The following is an 18,362-nucleotide window of genomic DNA, read 5'->3' on the forward strand; positions in this document are numbered from 1 at the left end:
CAGGACAGCCTTGAATTTATGATCTTTGTGATTTAGCATCCAGCATGCTAGAAATACCCATATACTCTCCAGCATGGCAGTGATTTTGATGGATGTAACTTGTCATCTGGGTCCTCGCCATCCCCCCTTGAAGGTAAAGTGATTGACTGACTATATAAGTTCCTCTTTCTACACCCCTTCTCTGCATAGTCCACCAGCAAGTTCACACATGCTTCTTCAGCCTTTTTAATCAGAACCAATCCTCTATGGAGGTCAGACAAGAACAATAGATTCTGATACATCAGGAATTGTCTATCAGCCTTTTTGAAAACCAAGAGATCTCAAGCAAAGCTCCCTTCATACCCTTTATTCAATGTATGCATCATTCTCTGTCCTTTCTATCTTCCCATGCTATTCTACCACTGACCTCAAAAGAAATAATGAGAATAACAGAAAGATGACCAGTTCTTAGATTTCTTCTTCCATGGCTCTTGAAAAATAGTGTGTAGTCATTTCTTCTTCATCCATGGCTTCACTGTAGCACCTGCACAAACAGACACAGAGGTGCCTCAGACAGGGTTTCCTAGTGGGCATTCTGAGTGGGTAAAGGTCACAATGATGGGGCAGTGGGGAGTCACAAACACTTTTTCTCAAGGGGAGATGAACTCTGATAAACAGCCACTTTTGCTACAACGACAAGGAGCAATCTAGTCTTCTGCCTTGGGGCTCAGTGTGTGGTTAACCAGGTATTCAGTGATGCTATTGGTCTGCACGGCATCCTCAAATCAGCCTCCAATTGCTGGTGTTTTGGGTGAGGGCTGTGAACTGCAGGTCTCCATCGGGAAATGCAGAGACTTTGCTGACAGAGACAAAGAGACTGCATGAAATTAGAGAGGAAATACAAGAGTGGAAGTCCACCTAATTGGGGTCCTCCATGGCTTCTCCCAAATCAATTTATCTCAGTACTGACACAGGATTTGTTTCTGGTAAGCACAGTATAGGGTCATTCTTTTGTGGAAACCATGCATGACATTACTAGAATATGTTCCATTCAGCTAACAGGTTGGTATCTCCATATTTCATGATCACTAATGTTGGCACAAGCTTTGAAATTGATAACTTCTCCATAGCTTATTATCTATCCTGTCTATTGCCAAATACTTAGTTGTACTTTGAAATTTTTTTTTCTCAGCTCAGTCTCTTCCTCTTTGTGGGAATCAGAGCCGTTGTATGTCTGGTCTGGTAGTGCTCTAGTGATTTCATGCCCCAGATCCCAGGCCGAAAGTTGTACAGCAGTAGAGAATAAGAGAGTGAACAGACAGCTTACAGAACAGGAGAGAAGCATGGCCAGCCATGCTTCAGTCAGGGGTTAGTATCTAGAATATACAAAGAACTCAGAAAATTAAAAAACAAATAAAAACTATCACTCCACAAATACCAAACAGTTCTCAAAAAAGGAAACACAATCAATAAATATTTTTTAAAAAATGCTCAACACCCTCAGCCATCAAAGAAAGGCAAAATAAAAATAAACTTCCACTTCACTTCAGTTGGAATGGCTATGATGAAAGGAACAAGTGACATCAAATGCTGGTGAGGATGCACGGAAAGAGGAGCACCACCGTTCATTTCTAACGGAAGTGTGAACTGGTGTCACCGCTATGAAAATCACTATGGAGGTTTTTCAACAAATAGAACTACCATACGGCACAGCTATACCATTTCTGGGCACATGCAAAAACACCGCATTCTACCATAGAAGTACTCGTTATCCAGGTTGACTGCTGTTCTAATCAAAGAGTTAGAAAATGGGAGCATTTAGATATTCACCAACAGATGGACAGATAACAAAATTGTAACACACATAATGTGGAGTATTCAGCCATCAAAAAAATAAATAAATAAATAAATGAAATTTGCCAGGAAATATAATCTGGAAAATATTCTATTGAGTAAGCCATACTCAGAAAGACAAACACGAGTTTTTAGATGTAGATCCAAGCTTCTAACTTTTATATGCACGTGCATAACTGGGTTGTTTGAGTGAAGGTATAGGTCTGGAAATCAGAAAAGGGACTGAGAGGGGAAATGGAGGTTTTAAGAAAGGGAAGGGGGTAATAGAACACCTGGGATGTGAGAGTAGAAAGTGGGATGCTGGTGTGGGAAGAATCCAGCCTGGGTGACAGACGGGGGTGGGGGAATGGGGGGTGGGCAGGGGGGGGAAGAAGTGGGGAGAAGGATCAACAAAAATAAATGTATGAAATGCCACAATGAAAAAATATATTATATGCTGATCCCAAAGCAAACAAACACATACAAAATGCCAGGCTGTGTTTATTCATCCTTCAGACTGCTATATCAAACACTTTTTTTTGGGTTTTTTGAGACAGGGTTTCCGTGTGTAGCTTTGTGCCTTTCCTGGAACTCACTTGGTAGCCCAGGTTGGCCTCGAACTCACAGAGATCCGCCTGTTTCTGCCTCCCAAGTGCTGGGATTAAAGGCGTGCGTCACCACCGCCTGGCAAACACTTCTATTTTTAACAAATACACATTGTGGCTGGGAATATAATTCTTAGGTAGTGTGTGCAAGTCCCTGGGTTCAATTCCAGCACTGCTAAAAGCAAAATCAAACAAAGCCACGAAAAACAGTATCTTTTACAAATCTTCTATTTGCCTTAATATTCAGAGGCTTCAGTGACTGTTTTAGTTTTTTGGGCCTTTTTTTTTTTTTTAAGATTTTATTTATTCTCGTTTTGTGTTTGCCTGAGTGCATATCTGTGTACCACGTATGTGCAATGTCCTCAGAAGCCAGAACAGTGAGCTGGATTTCCTGAGGCTGAAGTTACAGACAGTTGTGAGCCACCATGTGGGTGCTGGGAATTGAACCTGGATCCTCTGAAAGGTCAGTTGTCCTTAACCACTGAGCTATCTCTCTAGGGAGGTGACTGGTATCTTGAAGTCCTGTTTGTGGCCTTTTGGTCACCTTGATTTCCTTAAAAAATACCATCTCCTGATCCCAAGATCCCATGACCACCCTTGCATTCATCCTTCTCATTAGCTCAGATTGTTGCAATCACTTCAGCAAAGCCTACATATCTACTACGCCCTGCAGCCTCCATATTACATTCATTCATTGTATTCTTTTTCCATTTTTATGAGTCACACCAACTCCAGTAAGTTTTCTCAAGTTCGTTCTCTCTCTCTCCCTTCCTTTCTTCTTTCTTTCCTTTCTCTCTTTCTTTCTCTCTCTCTCTCTCTCTCTCTCTCTCTCTCTCTCTCTCTCTCTCTCTCTCTCTCTTTCTGAGATAGGGTCTCATGATGCAGCCTTAACTGGCCTGGAAAACACCCTGAAGACCCAGCTGGCCTTGAATTTACAGACAGCTGCCTATTTATGGCCCACTTGCTTGGATTAAAGGTCTACACCACCATGCCTGCGCAGTAAGTCTTCTCTATACTCTAAGTTCAATCACAGCTCCTCCTCTTTGCTATAGTGTGCTTTATCCCAGTATCATCTATCAACTAAATAGCAAGCTTCTTCCTTCACAGTCAAAGGCTTGATCAATATACATTTCTCAAATATGTTTGCTCTGCACTTACTCACAGGGCTTTTGACATTCTCTCTACCCGTGTGCTTTCCAAGCCTCACCTCTTACATATGACTGTAACCATAACCTCTCTCCTCAGGCCCAGTGCAGAGTACAAAGACTCAGAGTAAAGCAAAAAAGATGGTTTAAGGTCTGTTGGAAGAGGAGGGTACCTCCTTCCTCTACAACAGAGTCTCCTCCATCTAAACTTAAGCATCTAGGTGGGATGTGAGGAAATGTCTACATACCCACTGCCCTGGCATGGGTGTGATTTGAGTTAACTCCAAGCCTCCACTGTGGTTAGTCTTGGCTCAGGGGGGTCCTGTTAGGAGCTTATGGAACTTTTGAGAGGTGGAGCATAGTGGAGATTTTTAGGTTATCGGGGTTACCTAAATTCTCATAGGACTGGTAGTTGCCTTGGCTTTGATCCCGTTTATTACTCTCTTATAGTGTGAGATGTATTAACTTACTCGATCTTTAAAAAGCACTATGACCTTAATCTATATGCTACTTTCACCTGAAGCTAAATCAATAGAACCCCCCCAAAATAAACAAACAAACAAACAAACCTGTAAGGTACATACAGAACTTTCTGCTTTTTGACATTAACTATCTTAGGTGTTTTACTACAGCAATGAGAAGCTAGCTAATACACTCACCAACATGGGGAAGTCACCTTCCCACACAATTCTGTGTGTGGAGATTCGAGTCATTTTATTCTGTAGAGAATTACATGCTTTGAATTCCTCAGAAATAGTGTTTTTCTTTTTGCTTCTAGCATACAGAGGCATGAGATGGATCTTTAGTTTTGCATTCTCTCAGAGCTGAGCAATTTCAACGCTCCCTTGTGTCTTCAAAATTTATCTCTGACCATGTTTCTATATTGCAGTGGAAACACTGCCAACTTATTAATAGGTCATCTATCTTATATAAATGACATTTACAAAGTGGATTTCAAACTCTGAGTGGGAAATAATGTTGTTTACTAGAGTACTTTTTGATTGAAGGGAATGTTTCACAGTGGGAAGCCTGCTAGTTGGCAGTCAGATAGTTAGATCCACCCAGACTTCTCTAGTCTTTTTCTCATCCTCTTTCATATATGTCAAAGGCTAGAGAGAGAGTTTCAGACAAATATGTAATATTCATCTCTTGATGTGGCAAGAAAATCCTTTTATCTGTACAGATAGCATGCATATCTTTATAACTCCAGTAGTCAGAATGCAAGACAAATTTTTTAAAATGGGCTCCTAGGTATTGACAGTTGTGTATCTACAACTAAATTCATCTGAGATGTTGAATTGAAAAGGTGAAGAACATTTCTTGGTTTCAGAGGACTACCTTGGAGAAGCACAATGCAAGATGACTATCTCAGTGGTCTTGGCTACTTTAGATGGCCTGCTTTGATTTCTTTCTTCAACAGCTCGTCCGAGAGTCCACCACACCTCCACCTGCCTAGACACCAACTCCTGACCCAATGTCCTAATCTACAACCACTAGAAGTATCCTCTTGACTGTTATTTCCAGAAAAATCTTTGTAAGAATTTTCTCTTCCTGCTTAGAGAGAAAAGCCCTATTGACCCCCTTTAAACTGTTTGCTCTGATTGAGTCATTGGGGGAAACTAGCAGAAATGGATATTCAAAGATGGCTAAGACATGCTAGCCCTTAAGAAGCTCAAGGTCTCCTACAAAGACAAAACCCTAAAGCTGTAGCAAAGCCAGTAATGCTAAAATGATAGGTCTGACATTTAACAGATAGAGGAAGAACCATGGAACAACTGGAAAGGACATTGAGTCCAACCTGAGCAGATCAGGGCAGCCATCCTAGAGGAGGAAAGCTGAAATAAGTGAGTAAAGGTGAGCCAGGCAAAGGCTGGGGATAGGGTGAGGGTATAACCCTGTGGGGGCCAAAGGGAGGGAAAGGAAGAAGTGTGGACAAGGATGAGAGAACACCAAGATAGTTACTGAGTCCCAAAGAATCTGTGTGCTTTCTTCTGGAAGCTGGGGGAGGGAGGATGGGTGGAGGTTCACACAGTCCTGTGGCAGTTCAGTCATTTAAAAGCGTTCATTGCCAATGGAATTTTGAGGGTCTAGTTTCTCTTCTAATACTTTTCCCTGCTTTGAGGCAGTAGCTTGGGCTGGCCCTCGAGCTTGTGATTGATCTTCCTGCCTTAGTCTCTCAGCCTCTCAAGCGGGAGCCTTATAGGTGGGTGTCAACCGTGGCCCACCCTCATTACATTTTCTCCCAAATCATTTGGTTCTTTGCAATGAATGATAGTTTGCTCAGGATGTAACTCTTATACTATTCTGATGCAATGTAAAACGTTTCATCTGTTTTTTGTTTGTTTGTTTGTTTGTTTTTCTCATGAATGCAGAGCTAGAGGAGAGGCACGTCATTGTCTGTACTATCTCCATCTTCTACACCATGTACACGTTCTTGGTAAGTGAGAGTCCATATGTTCATGTTTGCCGTAAGAAAAGCGGGACACAGTGCTCAGCAGTAAAGCATATTAGGAGCTTGCTGCTATGGGGATTTGAAGGATAATAAATACAGTGAGATTTTAGTTTATTAAAAATATATTTATTATCCCAGCACTCCAGAGGCAGAGACAGGCAGATCTCTGTGAGTTCGAGGCCAGCCTGGTCTACATAGCTAATTCTAGGACAACGAAGGCTACACGAAAAAACCCCATTTCTAAAAATGTATTTGTTATTTTGATTTATGTGTGTGTGTGTGACTATATGTGCAAATGCTCTCAGAGCCCATAATTCAGGAGTGATGTTTTATGTTCTAATTCAAGGTGTTTAACAATCATTTTTGTAAAGAAACAATTTAAAACATCAATCATCTTCAACCTTACTACAACTGATTTAAAAACCTACTGTTCTTGATAATCTCTAAGCAACTGATTTTCTTTATCTGTATTTCTAGCCATCAGATTCCAAATGGATTAGTCCTCTCCTCCACCTCCTTACTTCCTCCCTCCTGTTTTTTTTTTTTCAAAATTACAGATCTTTGAAAGTCATCAGAAATCCTTACCCAGAAATTCAAGTAGCCCCAAATTGGTAGAATTAGATGCCTATACATTTGAAATCCCAATCCTCACCTCCCAGTGATTTCTGTGAATTGGAATTCTGAGTTTGAAATACTGGTTTTAGGAGCTTGTGTTTATTTTTGCATTTGAGTTAGTTTTGTTCACTTGTTTGTAGCATCTCATTTTAAATGTTTACTTTCATAGAAAATACTCCCTTTAAGTCCCTTTCTGAACAGAAATGGAAGAGGAGTGGATTGCAGGAGGCAGAAGGGAGGTGGGGAGGGAATGGGAGGAGAGGAGAGGAGAGAGGAGAAAGTGTGGTCAGGATGTAAAAAATTAATTAAAAACAAACAAACAAACAAAATCTCCCCAAAGAATCAAATGCACAAATCCAGTTGACCATCTCTTTTTCCACGCTTTCAGCGTCTATTCTTCGAAGTAGCTCTCTAGGCCCTGGAAACTGCCTGCTCTTTGCACATACAAGCTTATGCCTCCCATGGACGTAGAGAATGGCTGGGAAATGACATTTCTGTTTGATGGTCCAGAACTGCTGGTAGCTGAATGGTTGGGGGTGGTGACTACAAGAGATTCCTTCACTTTGTTATATGCAAAATCAAGGTGAATTCCTACATGTCTTCTTGCAGAATTAAAACATAAACTATCACACACACCCCAAAATTCCAGAAATGTTGTATCAAAATTGTCCTGGGATATCTTTACTCCCTTTAATATTTATTTGTTGCCTACCTCTGTATCTGGCAAATCATCTCTTTGACTGTCACATAAAACCTTTTGGAATGTGATCTCCAAAATATATAAAGAACTCAAGAAACTAGACAGCAAAATATCAAATGATCCAATTTAAAAATGGGGTGTAGATCTAAACAGAGAATTCTTAACAGAAGAATCTCAAATGGCCGAGGAAGTGTTCAACATCCTTAGCCATCAGGGAAATGCAAATCAAAAACAACTCTGAGATAGTATCTTATGCCTGTCAGAATGGCTACGATCAAAAACACTGATGACAGCTTATGTTGGAGAGGACGTGGAGAAAGGGGAACACTCATCCACCGCTGGTGGGAGTGCAAACTTGCACAGCCACTCTGGAAATCAGTATGTCGTTATCTCAGAAAACTGGGAATCAACCTACCTCAAGACCCAGCAATACCCAAAAGATGCTCAACCACACCACAAGGGCATTTGCTCAACTATGTTCATAGCAGCATTATTCGTAATAGCCAGAAACTGGAAACAACCTAGATGTCTCTCAACCAAAGAATGGATAAAGATAATGTGGTATGTTTACACAATTGAGTATTACACAGTAGTAAAAAACAAATGTCATCATGAAATTTGTAGGCAAATGGATGGAACTAGAAAAAAATCACCCTGAGTGAGGTAACAGACCCAGAAAGACAAACATGGTATGTACTCACTTATAAGTGGATATTAGATGCAAAGCGAAGGATAACCAGGCTACAATCCAAATCCCATAGAAGCTAGGTAAAGAGGAGGACACTAAGAGGGACTCACATGGATCACCCCAGGAAGAAGAAAGGGTAAACTGGGAGTGGGGAGTAGAGGGAAGGGAATGGGGAGTAGGAACATGAGGGTTTGAGATAGCCAAGTTGGGAAAGGGATGGAGAGGGAAAGCAATGAAAGAGATATCTTGACAGAGTGAACCATTAAGGGGTTAGGGAGAAATCTGGAGCTAGGGAAATCCCCAGGAACTCACAAGGATGTCCCCAGCCGATACTTATTGCAATGGTGGACAGGGTGCTTGAACTAGCCCTCCCTTATACTCAGATTGGTGTCTACCCTAATTGTCATCATAGAACCTACATCCAGTGACTGACGGAAGCAGATGCAGAGACCCATGGTCAAGCACTTGGCCAAGCTCCTAGAGTTCAGTTGAAGAGATAGAGGAGGGACTATAGGAACAAGGGGAGGGGGGTGTTAGGATCATGATTGGAAAAACCAGAGAGATAGCTGGTCCAAGCTATTGGGAGCTCACAGACTCTGAACTGACAGCTGGAGAGCCTGCATAGGACCAAAGTAGGCCCTCTGAATGTGGGTGACACTTGTGTGGCTTGATGTGCTTGTGGGTCCCCTGGCGATGGGACCAGGACTTATCCCAGGTACATGAACTGGTTTTTAAGAGTCCATTCCCTATGGTGTGATGCCTTACTCAGCAGTGATGCTGGGGGGAGGGGCTTGGTCCTGCCCCAACTTGGTATGCTAGCCTGTGTTGACTACTCAAGAGAGGCCTTACCCTCTATGAGGAGGGGATGGGGGTGGGATGGGGGAGGGTGGGGGAAAGCAGGAGAAGGGGAGGAAGGGAAAACAAGGGTTGGTGTGTAAAATGAAAAATAATTTTAAATTAAAAAAAGGGGGACCTTTGGAATGCGTTAACTTGACAGACTCCTCACTTCCACTATCCCCCAGACTAAGAGTCATCAGATAATATCTGAACCCTATAGCATAGTTTTCCTGTAACCTATGGGCCCACCTACCTGCCATCCCCATTGATACATCAACGTTTGGTTTAATGCATTGATTTGTTATTGTCCTTTGTTCTGTGACTGTGTAAGTTCATGTCCCTTCTTCAGCAGAGGAGGAGGATGTCATCTCGGGCAACCTGAGTCCATGTTTACTGGGCCATGCTTACTCACATTTAGCTCAGAATAAACTATCTCTTACAGTTTAGAATAAGAGCCACATTTTTCTAGGATAAAAGGAACTCACACTTTAAGAGTTCCTGTCCCTCAACCCCTCACTGGGGTGAGTGAAGACCTATATAGGATTCTCTCCCTCATGTTTGAGGTGGTAACACCTTGTTCTTTGGGTCTTAAAATTTCAAAAGAAGATTTGGTCTTGGAGTTAAATGAGATATTACTTGACAGAAGAGAGGAGACCCTTGGAGTTCTCCAAGGGAACGCCAACTTGCACCTGGCTTTTCTTCTTGCAGCTTTCATAGGACCTGCTTGAGCTCTATGAACAAAGGCACCTAGCAGTGTGGTCCTCTGGTTTGGACCAAGTTTTCCATTGGGGGCTGGAGGGATAGTTCAGCCATTAAAGGCTAGGCTTACAACCAAAACATGTAAGTTTTCCTTTGGTTTGGCGGAGAGTGGAGAAGGAATAAGGAAAAGTATCTTTGTGGATGGTGCATGAGAGGGAAGCACTGACCCCATTTCCAGTGATTGATCTTCTCTCCGAGCAGGTAGATGCCGGCATTCAGGATGTAAGCGGCTGAGAAGAAGATGATAATACCCAGTGGGCTGAGGGAGGCAAACACAGGGTACACCCAATTGCCAGTCTGGGAGTAGCGCCACAGGATCCTGCATGAACAAGAAGTCAAAATGATCATAGTGGCCAGCAAACTATTTTCACCTCGGGTTCAGTGGGACATGGGAAGACAGCAGGTGGAAACCAGCCCCAGGGGAATGTTTGTGAACATGTGAAGTATTCCCACACATCTACAGAAGGGAGTTGGTCATCTCCTAGTATCATTACTTGTTTTAATAAAACATCTCTTTTTCATGGGCTGTGTCCGGCCTTTTCCTTAACTAGTACTTTGTGATCCACCTTGGTGAAAGATAGAGGCACACAACACATTATCAGCAAAGAATGGTGTGTGAGCATGTGACTTAATGATTGCTCTCTTTGAGATGGACAGCAGACTGAGGCGTTGGACCTGTGAAGATGGTGTCAATTTTGTTGCCTGCAGCAGAAGGAGTGATGTGTGCTGCTGTTGGTGTCGGTACCTAAGAGGACAGTGCAGCTTCTCTCGGCTCTCCAAGTCTTGTTGACACAGGAAGGGTAGAGATGGTACATCATTACTCTAAAACAAGATGCCTGGAGATTACGTGTTATCCCTGACAAAGGAAAGATGAGAAACGCTGGGAGAGAAGCCATGATATCTAAGTGCAGACTAAAAATGCTATATGCTGGAAGCCAACTGCACTGAGGGTGCCAAAGTCTGAAATAACTTAAAACACAGAATATGTGTTAAGGGATGATGTCGCCTCACTGCAGCTTATAATTGTTAAGTGTACAGAATCTGGAAGAGGATTCTGTGACTTAAATGTTCAGTCTGCCACCTATTAGCTACATCAACTCCAGTAACTTATTAACTCTGGTGGTACAGACTGGGGATCCAAATAGTACACCCCTCATTAGGATGCTTTAAGAATGACTGGAATGAAACATGTGTTTGCAACCCATGTATTTCATGTGTAAGATACATACGACAGTGCCTGGCATGTGGGAGTTTGCCAGGAGTTCCTAAGCGGCCATGGACAGCACAGCATGGTTCTCTTGTAAGAGGGAAGATAGACCAGGCCTGAGAATCAGCATTCCAACATGGCTATCTATTAGAGGAGTCCAGAAAAACAAAGCTTTGTGCTTAATTAAGCTTTCAAAAATCTGAATGGAGTCTCTGTCACTTCAAATACATTCAGTTTGGTAAGTGTTTTGTGGACAAGTGCTAATATTTGGTGCCAGGACTAGGGTGGGGCAAAGGGGAGCTGGAGTGTAGAATTTACAGGATCATCTCTATGCATCAAAGCATACTGTCAACTGTTGCAGGATATTTGATTACACTGTGAGCCCCAAGATTGTGTTATTTACTTAAAAAAAAACAAACAAAAAAAACTGTTTCTAGTTGTAGTGTGGCTCAGTCCTAAGCACTCACCTTTAATCCAAGAGCTTTCTGCTTGAATATTGTAAAGAGGATTAAATAAAGTCAATCCTTAGGTCTAGAGCAAGAGGTGGAGCAAGCAACCAGTTGGACAGGAAAAGAAACCATAGAGAGTAAGAAAGAGTCAGGAGGATGGATAGAGAGATGTACAGGAAGTAGAAGGGAAGGACATTCAGTTTGAAGAATTTTGTTTGAGCTGATGTAGAAGAAAACTCTTTCTGGGACATCAGAGGAGGAAGAAGGTCAGGTGGGTACTTTCTCTGCCTCTCTGGGCTAGCAAGTTTTCATGCCAGCCATCTGTCTCCCAAGTGTTTATTGGTAAAAATCAAATGATTGTGAGTTAGTTGAAAACAATCAACAGTGTAGAAGGGCTGTCTATAGGAGGAGGCGTCAGATTCATAGAGACAGAAAGGTTGATGGTAAGTATGAGGGGTGGGCAGAGAAGGGATGCAGAGATGTTGTTTAGTGGGTTTAGAGTTCTGGGTGGGGGACACTGGTAATAGCTGTATAATGTGAATGTTCTCAATGGCACTGAAGTACACACTTCAAGTGGGGAAAATGGTTGATTTTATACTATGTTCCCTTTGTCACAATTAAAATCAATTTAGGACACTATGCTAGCTAGTTTTATTTAACTTGATACCATCTAGAGTCATTTTGAAGAGGGAACCTCAATAGAGACAATCCTCTACTAATTTGGTTTATAGGCAAGCCTGTGTGGTACATTTTTGATTGATGATTGATGTGATCAAGCTCACCGTGGGTGATAGAGGTGGTCCTGGATTCTATACGAAGCAGGCTGAGAAAACCATGGTGAACCATTCAGTAACATTCCCCCATGGCTTCCGCTTCACTTCCCACCTTCAGGTTCCTGTCCTGTCTGACTTCCTGCCCTGACTTTCCTCAGTGACAGAGTGTGACCTGGAAGTTGTAAGCTGAAATAAACCCTTTCCACGCCCTCACTTTGGCCTTAGTGTTTTCTTTAAGCGACAGAAATCCTAAGACAGACAACATCAGTCTTGAGGTTGTGCAAGTGTATGACCAAGTTCGATGCTTGGTTTCTAGACCTGCCTTGCTAGGATCTTTGTTCTCACTGATACATGGATGATGGGGTGACTATAACAGAATGATATCATGCATTATACTAAATAGCAGGATGAAGATGTGCACAGCAGAGATGCATTACAGAAGGCTTTTCATGGTGTTTCCTGCCTGCATGGTTGTTTCTTACAATAGTCCAGAGTAGAAACAGGGGGCAGAAATATCCCCAAGCAGATAGGAATGGATCCCTGAGCACACTCTCATAGACCGTATTAATTAGTTCACATGGTTTACTTTAGATACATGAAATTAGGGCTCCCTAACTCCCATGCCCTTTTTTATGTAAGGTAGTCCACAAGCTAGAACATTTCCTTAGGGACATGAAAAGTTTCCGTTAACTTCACTTTTCTCTCCTTCCAGCCTAGGGCTTATGATGGAAAGATCCCGACGTAGGAAACCGATTGTGCACTTACAGAGAACAAGCCAGAGAACTGACCGCTGTTGGGTGTCAGTAGGAAAAGCAGTAGGAAGCCAGGGGAGTCAGAGGCAAGCGTGCAGTAATTGTCAGAGGGCATTCAGCAGGGGGTGAGTAAGGAGAGTCACTGTGGTTGCTGGAATCATTTCTCTGTGGTTTGCTCGAATACTGTGAGGAAAGAAGGGTGAGATAGGACACCTTGCTGCATCTCGCCTCTGTTTCCTGCATGGACTGAATTTTGGAACTCATCCACATCATCCTGATACACCTTCTTTGGGTATCTCCCTTGTTAAAGACCGTGGGGAATCTTGTCTGTATGACCTCAGCTGTTGGCTACCTCAGTTGCCCTCCTGCCCCATATGATCATTAAAACAAGAGAAATACCCCAGCATTTGCTTCCTGATTCTTTCCCTTGGACTGCAGAAATCTCATCCCACCTGAGGGACCAGCCACCTGTATCCCCTTCACCCATCTTTGTTCAGAAAGCATGCAGTGAATCTCCTCTAGGTAGGTGGGTGTCAATCTTCAATCTTCGCTGTAGAAACTGCTGTGTGGGGTGTTCTGGGTGATTTTTTAATATATACAAAAAAAATATTTTTTGGGGGGAAAGTGGTGTTTCAAGACAGGGTTTCGTTGTGTAGACCTGGCCATCCTGGAATTTGATCTGTAGAATATTCTTGTCTTGAACTCAGAGATCCGCCTGCCTCTGCTTCCTGAGTGCTGGGTTTAAAGTCATGCACCATCACCAACAAGCCAGCATTAGATTTTAATAGAACCTGAATATGAGATTTTAAAGTAGTTATTTAAGAAAATTGTATTTGCCAGGCGGTGGTGGTGCAAGCCTTTAATCCCAGCACCTGGGAGGCAGAGGCAGATGGATTTCTGTGAGTTTAAGGCCAGCCTGGTCTACAGAGCAAGGTCCAGAATAGGCTCCAAAGCTACACAAAGAAACCTTGTCTCTAAAAAACAAAACAAATAAACAAACAAACAAAAAAACCAACCAACCAAACCCCTATATTTCAAACTTTCATACTATTGCTTTCACAATTCATCCTCATCTCTATTAGTGAAACCATGATCTTTCCTGGCCACTATCTGAAAATTCTTAAAAGTATCCTTAATGTGTCCTTTACATTTACCCATTACATGCCAATCAATTCATAAACCTTATCCATTCCTTCAACGATATTTCTGGTAGATTCTTCATTTCAAAAGAATCTGGTGCCTTCTTTATGGTGTTATATTTCTATTTTCTGTTATAAGCACTGTAATTACTTTTAAATTTGTACCCCCAGAGGCTTACCCCTAAAGGCGGATAATAGAGGTGCATTGTGTGACATCCTGATAGTTATTTTCATACATCAGCATGATGACTGGTGAGGACCACCGTAAAAATGGGGCTGGGATTCTAACCCTTGCTAAGATTTGAGTTTACAAACCATGTTGTGGGAGAATTGTTCCCACTGTCACTTCACTGTGCAAATAAAGCTAACTTGAATCAAGGATGGAGTCAGTGATTGGCTGACCAGGATGAACCACAGAGATGTTGGAGGACTGAGAAAGTTGGATAGAGTGGGACAGGAGAAGAGAAGGAGGGGCCGACAGGACTTTGGGGGCTTTTCAGATTGGGCAGTGAATAAGTGGAGTGTAGGGTCAGCTGATCATCCCTCCCCTGTTCCTTGGATTTATCAGGTTTTGAATCTCAATTTCTGACTCCCTAGTTTTTATTAATACTAGAACAATTTTGGTAAACACTATAAAACTTGGTTTGCCTGTGCTGGTTCTACATGGAGGTTACATTTCAGAAATAGCATACAGTGGCTCTTGGAAAGATTTTACTATGATGCAATAATTGGAAAAGGAGAGAATTTTGAGTGTGGGTATGGCCAGCTGATCTGAACTCAGCTTGGTTCAGCTCTTAGCAACATGTAATATTCTTGGAATATGATTTAAAATTGTGTGCGTGAGGAATGGGCTTAAATACTGTTACTCTTGAGGAATGTGGTAGTTAATGCTGACTGTTAACCTTATAGAAACTGGAATCATTCAGGAGGCAAACCCCTGAACATACCTGTGATGGATTATTCTAATCTGGTTAGCCTCTTGGGCATGACTTGGAGGAATTATCTTGATTAGGTTGACTGAGGTGGGGAGACCTGCCCTGAAAGTGAGTGGTACCATTCGTAGTCCGGGACCCTGGCCTGTACAGAAAGGAGACTTGACTCAGGAGCACTCATCGCTCTCCGCTTGCTGACTGTGGATGCAGTCAGTGTGAACAGCTTGTCACAGTTCTAACTCTGCATGGTCTTTGGGGTCTCAGACCCTACGAGTACCTTTCATGATGTCTTCCTCCTGCTGTCCCTTCCTTCTCCATGGTCTTGCAGCTTCTTATGCTTTGATTACATCTTCTCACTTCCCAGCCTGGGCTCCTGTAGTTTGTATGCACAGCTCTTTCTCCTTATTAAATATCAGTCCCCTGCAGGCTGGAGCCTGGCCTTATATGACCTCACTTTTCCTAGCAGAACCAGCTCTGTCTTAGGGGAAACTGTTCAAATCCCCTTTTTAAAATGGAACAAGGCCAGCAGCTGGAACATTCCTTGCTCCACCCATCACCACTGCCCCAGAGAGAGTGAGGCTAGGTGTCTTGGGGGTGAGAGAGCGGGGAGGCGTAAACAAGACACCAGATTCATAGGTGACAGAAGCTTTCCAAAGGAAAAGAACCATTTTAGTCATCACTGCTCTGCAGGGCTTTGTTTTCCCTCTGCAGGGCCAAACCTCCAATTTTGCAACCTAAAGAGTAGCAGAAAGTGAACAGCACAGGGAGGCAGTCCCCAGGGGTCTAGGCAGCTATTTTTAGGCCATTGTTCGGTGGTTTTATCAGAATGATGTCTCTGGTGCAGAGTTTGCAGCAGCTCCTTGCAGACTCCTGTTTGTTTCTCATGCTCCCTGCAGCCCAGCTGTGTTCAGGACCTCATTCTTGCTTTGCTGTCTCCCCATCTGACCATCTCAATTGGCACACCTTAAGAGCTGACCTAGAGCACTTCTCCATGGGCATCTACTACTAGGGAACTTCCTGTGACCATATGTGCTCATGAGGGTGCATCTTGTTTAACAGGGCTGGAGCATCTTGTTTAACAGGGCAAGGCTAGCAGGCAGCAAAGTATTTCATGCCCTCTTACCGGGGACTAGATTGAACTATGGAAGTGTCTACTCTGGGACAACAAAATGCCCTCAGGAATAGGTGTATTCCATTTATTCCAGTACAAAGCTGGGTCTAACTAAAGCCAACTTAAACTGGGGTCTCTTGTTTTCAACCTAGTTCTTTCTTCATAGTGTATACAAGGCCAAGAGCCTGCACAGCTCCCAGTGTGTACAGAACACCATGCTGGAGGCTGGGTGAGTAGGTGGGCATAAAGCTTGCCTTAGTCTCAGCACTTTCAAATCTTTCCTAAGGTTTTATGCTTGTTCCTTTCCCGGCTAGATCCCTCTGCCTTATGACCTCATGACCTTGAGCATGGCATCTAAGTCATTGGAACCCTAGTGCTCAGAGGCCAGCCCATAGCTAAGTTACCATCCTCCGTTTGTGCTCTGAGACTAATTGTGGTGTTTGAGCATTTGACTGACATTGACTCTCCTAAGTTCCTACTTCTCTTCTTCCTTAGTCCCAATTCCATATTCCAGCCACGGTTGCCTTACCTACCTCTGTACTTAACTGACTCTGTAACCCTGCTTAAATCGTTTTTAAACGAGAAGAACACTCTGTTTGTAAATGCAAGTTCACTGAGCTGTACTCATGACCTAACTTTTCCCTACCCTCCAATTCAGCTTTGCGCTAGCCTCCTTTGATGCTCCAGGGCAGCAGTTCCCTCAGCCTGGCTAGTCTTTTCTCTAGTTTCTTCTGAGTTCTTACTCTTTCTCCAGATCTCAGCTGAAATGATTCTTCTTCCCTTTAGAAGCCAGCCCTGACCATCAGCTGCAGTGCCCTGGTCACCCTACCACCAATTTTATCACTGTGTCTTCCTTGTCCTGTGTCCCTTCTCATTCCCAGATAGTCTCTAAGAGCCATGGGCTTCTTGTACCTCCCTGTGTCCTCAGTATCTACATCATACAATATGGCCTCAGGATCTTTCTTAATACAATGGTCCTGGTGTTGACTTTTAGGCCCCAGCTAGAGCTTTGTGTTCTTAAAGTATCCCTTTGTTAAACTTCAAAGAACCCAAAGTATGGAGAACAGAATAGAACACTTAATTCTCAGAGAAATTATATTATGCAAGAACTTTCTTTAAGAGGAAAGCAAGAAAGACTTTAGCACTTGGGTGGGGGGAGATAATGAGGAAGGGTAGGGAAAAGATGGGAAGATTATAGATAGGAAGGAAAGAAGGGTCATGGAATTCTGGGTACCAAGCTGTTAACTTATATGAAAAATGTGCCTCTGAAGGCCCTGAGATGTCCTGTCCTGTCTTAGTGTTTCTATTGCTATGAAGAGACACCATGACCACAACAACTCTTATAAAGGAAAACATTTAATTGGGTGGCTTACAGTTTCGGAGGTTTAGTCCATTATCATCATGGAGGATGTAATGGCATGCAGGCAGACTTGATGCTGGAGAAGGAGCTGAGAGTTCTACATCTTGCAGGCAACAGAAAATGAACTGGGCATGGCTTGAGCATATATAAGACCTCAAAGCTCACCTCCACAATGACACACTTACTCCAACAAGGCCAAACCTACTCCAACAAAGCCACACCTCCAGTAATGCCATTCTCTATGAACTTATGGGGGTCAATTGCATTCAAACTACCACACCTCCCATGTTCTTTGAAATGTTATATTGTGCTTTGCTCTCATTGTTAATAGAGCACTGTACTGAATGGCTTTCCATATAAAGACTGGTGGGGGGGGGGGATGATCCAGACTGCCATGTGTTCTGTATTCAGGTCCTCTACATGGATGGTATGGCCCTTTAAGACATGAAATGGTGTTGTATGAGAAGGCTGTGGAAAGTAGGGCTGGGGATATACTCATTGGTAGAATGCTTGCCTGCTATGCATGAGGGCTTCAGTTCAATCCTAGTACCATAAAACTGGGCAAGGTAATTGTGGTGTTATGAATGAAAATGGCTGCTACAGGCTCCTGGGAAATGGCCTTGTGTGGGCTTTGAGGTTTTAGATGCTCAAGCCAGGCCCGGTATCACTCCAAATATAGGACTCTCAGCTCCTTCTCCAGCACCAGGTCTGCCTGCATGCTGCCATGCTTCGTGCCATGATGATAATGGACTAAACCTCTGAACCTGTAAGCCAGCCCCAGTTAAATGTTTTCTTTACAGGAATTGCCATGGTCATGGTGTCCCTTTGCAGCAATAGAAACCCTAACTAAGACAGTTATACACTTCTGTAATTCCATCACTTGGGAAGTAGAGATAGGAAGACCCAAAATGAAGATCATTGTGTTATTCTCAGCCATATAGAGAGTTTGAGGCCACCATGAGCTACACAAGACCTTGTCTCAGAATAAACAAACAAGCAAAGAAAAGAAAGAAACTATGGAAGGGA

General features: G+C 42.9%; 1 protein-coding gene across 1 annotated transcript in view; it reads right to left on the reverse strand.

Moving 5' to 3' along the window:
• Positions 1 to 465: 465 nt before the first annotated feature.
• Positions 466 to 18,362, reverse strand: part of LOC118583439 (androgen dependent TFPI regulating protein) — a 63,991-nt gene continuing 46,094 nt past the window's right edge. The window contains exons 5-6 of the mRNA XM_036186763.1: positions 9,781 to 9,932; positions 466 to 523 (exon numbers count right to left, since the gene is read on the reverse strand). Of these exons, the coding sequence (XP_036042656.1) occupies positions 489 to 523; positions 9,781 to 9,932 (187 nt within the window). The 3' untranslated portion in view covers positions 466 to 488. The remainder of the gene's footprint in view (positions 524 to 9,780; positions 9,933 to 18,362) is intronic.

This window comes from Onychomys torridus, chromosome 5 (assembly GCF_903995425.1).
Source record: "Onychomys torridus chromosome 5, mOncTor1.1, whole genome shotgun sequence".
Taxonomy (NCBI): Eukaryota; Metazoa; Chordata; class Mammalia; order Rodentia; family Cricetidae; genus Onychomys; species Onychomys torridus.